General features: G+C 48.0%; 1 protein-coding gene across 1 annotated transcript; it reads right to left on the bottom strand.

Moving 5' to 3' along the window:
* Positions 1-260: 260 nt before the first annotated feature.
* Positions 261-2686, bottom strand: LOC310817980 (clavesin-2-like; the record flags this gene model as incomplete). The annotated part of the gene is made up of 3 exons (XM_083688738.1): positions 261-275; positions 770-944; positions 2298-2686. 3 exons carry the CDS (start codon positions 2684-2686, stop codon positions 261-263), a joined length of 579 nt encoding a protein of 192 aa, XP_083544864.1.
* Positions 2687-2787: the final 101 nt, after the last annotated feature.

Below are 2787 nucleotides of genomic sequence, written 5' to 3'. Positions count from 1 at the left end.
ACGCGAGCGTTAGCACAGTCCGAAGAGCTGTCAGTTTGAACAAACGCCAGGGCCTCTCCTCTCTCTCTCTGCAGCACTGACAAGGCCAGAGTATTGAATGTCTCTATAGGACTTGACTCAGCAAGGCTTAGGCTAAGGTGGTTTAAAACAGCCCAGATACATAATATATATCCACTGCGGGGAGTAAACTGAGGGACCTGTCATGCCGACAATAAAAAACATCATATTGTATAACTGTCAGAGAGGAAACGCGCGTGGAATCAGAACGACGCCAGCTGGAACACAACGAGAGAAAAACTGAAGTGTTTTTTTCTGTTTGATTTGTCTGTGAACGGATGAGAGTTGTCGTTTACCTGTAAGGCCTGTGTGTGTGTGTGTGTGTGTGTGTGTGTGTGTGTGTGTGTGTGTGTGTGTGTGTGTCTGTGTGTGTGTGTGTGTGTGTGTGTGTGTGTGTGTGTACGTATCTGTGTGTGTGTGTGTGTGTGTGTGTGTGTGTGTGTGTGTGTGTGTGTGTGTGTACGTATGTGTGTGTGTGTGTACATGCGTGTGTGTGATTGTGCGTGCGCGCGCCTGTGTGTGTGTGTATGGAAGCGAAAGTGAAAGTGCATCTATTAAAGCAGTGACTCATTGCGTAAAGGCCTGTTACCTCATAACATCTGAAACATTTTCACACAAGAAAAGAAATTAACATCGGCGACACGGTTCATCTCAGTTCCACTCAGTGTTTGTTTTGTCTGCCGACGGACAGAGGAGGGCTGTTGTTGTTTACCTGTAAGCCCTCGATGGCCAGCCGCAGCATGCTGGGAGTCAGTTTAGACGCCTGTTTGAAGGTGAAGTTGCTCCAGTCGATGGTCAATACGAACCCGTTGACCTGCAGCTCCGGATCTTCGATCATGGACTCCAGAGACAGAAGAATGGCTCTCAGTATGTCCACAAACGTATACCTGCAGTTGAGGCACAGTTAAGACGTTAAACCTCAGTATGTCCACAAACGTATACCTGCAGGTGAGGCACAGTTAAGTATATAGATATATTGTATATACCTATATGTATTGTACTACCCTATCTCTAAATGATTACGTTCTGGGGGATCGTCTCTGCAGACCTGGAAATAGGATCTGGGGGATCTGGGGGACCTGGGGGATCTGGGGGATCTGGGGGACCTGGGGGATCTGGGGGATCTGGGGGATCGTAATGCCAGCGTTTGACCACCTGTTTTGAGGGAAGAGATAAGAGGGACTCTCGTGTGAGGCGGGCGGAGTTAAGGGGATGAATCTCAGTATTTAGATATACTGTATACAGATAGATAGTATATATACATAGGTGTGTATTGTACAGTACCAAGAGAGGTGGAGACTTTAGGTGGAGACCAGTCTTAGTACAGACAGATCGAGGTGGAGGGATGGGGGATTTAGAGTCAGTTCTAAAACAGCGTTTGTTTGTCGTGAGTTATTGCCGAGATGGCTAAGACACCCTACTTTACATATTTCTCCTATTTTATATTGAATGTGATTCTGATATTTGCCTTGTGCTGATTGATATCCTATTATTTTATAAGACTAATCCTATTATTGGTTAGGGTTAGGGTCAGGGGAGGCTGGTGGAGGTAGAAATTGGAGGACGGATTCATTGTAATGCGTGGAACGGAATGCAGAATCCTGAGGAATTCCATCATTCCATTCCATGCACTCCATGCATTACAATGAACCCGTCCTCCGAATTCTACCTCCACCAGCCTCCCCTGGTTAGGGTTCCTCAGAGAGGAGTCTGACACATGAGGACTGTATGAGAGTGATGTCACTGATTAAGATAATGGCCACCCCCCCTCCAGACCTGTTGTGTGTTTGGCACCTCCATCCATTGTTTAAGGAAGCACACAGTCTGGTCTGAAAAGACCTGTCAGACATGGACCTTGTCTTTGTTGTGATCACTCAGGGCCGCGGCCATACAGTCAAACACCCGAACCCTGTTCATTAAAGTACGCTGTGATGCTCATGACTGTATCTGATTCAGCAGAGGTCAGTTTTTATTGACTAAAGCTTCAGGTTGTCACGTCTCCAGCCCTGCACTGACTGGAAGAAAGCGTTCGACTATAAAGCGGTATGAAACACTGACAGTGTGATCTCTGGGGTTAAGAGTTTAACTCTTGGGCCATATATCAACACGGGATAGTCGTTGCCGTGAGGCGACCACACCACAACGAGATGTGTTGTGAGTTGTGTCATTGCTATCAAAACTGTCAAGTAGCGTGTCGGTTGTGCTGAATGGACAGCTCCCCAGACGTGACTGTACCGTACCTGCTCTGGTCCCAGTTGGCAGCGAACAGGACCAGAATTTTCCTCCCGTATCTGTCCAAGTTGGATAACACCCCGGGAAATCCGTCTTTCAGAGCCTGTTTGATACCCGGGTCTGTGGGTTTCAGGTTTTTGAACATATCCAGATTCTGCTGTCGGTACTCAAAGTACTGGGCCAAGAGGCGGAAAGCCTCGAAATGGTTAAATTTCCGCGCTCGGAGGAACCGGAGGATGAACGGGTCGTCTGTCCTGAGGAAGCCGATGTCTGGACGGGTGATGATCATGTCGCGGACCTCCTGGATGTCCGTGTGTAACGTGTCCGGGTTCTCTTTCAGCTCCACCTTGGCTTTCTCCAGGGTTTCTGGGGACAAGCCCGCCTGTAAGTGAGTCATCGTCCGGGTTTCGACGTGGACTCGTACGGTACTGGATGGAAGGTAAGATATAACCGTAACCTAGTCTATTGGCCTAGAGAGAGAGAACTGACCAACAATGA

Source organism: Argentina silus, assembly GCF_951799395.1.
Source record: "Argentina silus genome assembly, chromosome: 17".
NCBI lineage: Eukaryota > Metazoa > Chordata > Actinopteri > Argentiniformes > Argentinidae > Argentina > Argentina silus.
The sequence above is the reverse complement of the archived record's forward strand: the minus strand, read 5'-3'. Positions and strand labels throughout refer to the sequence as shown.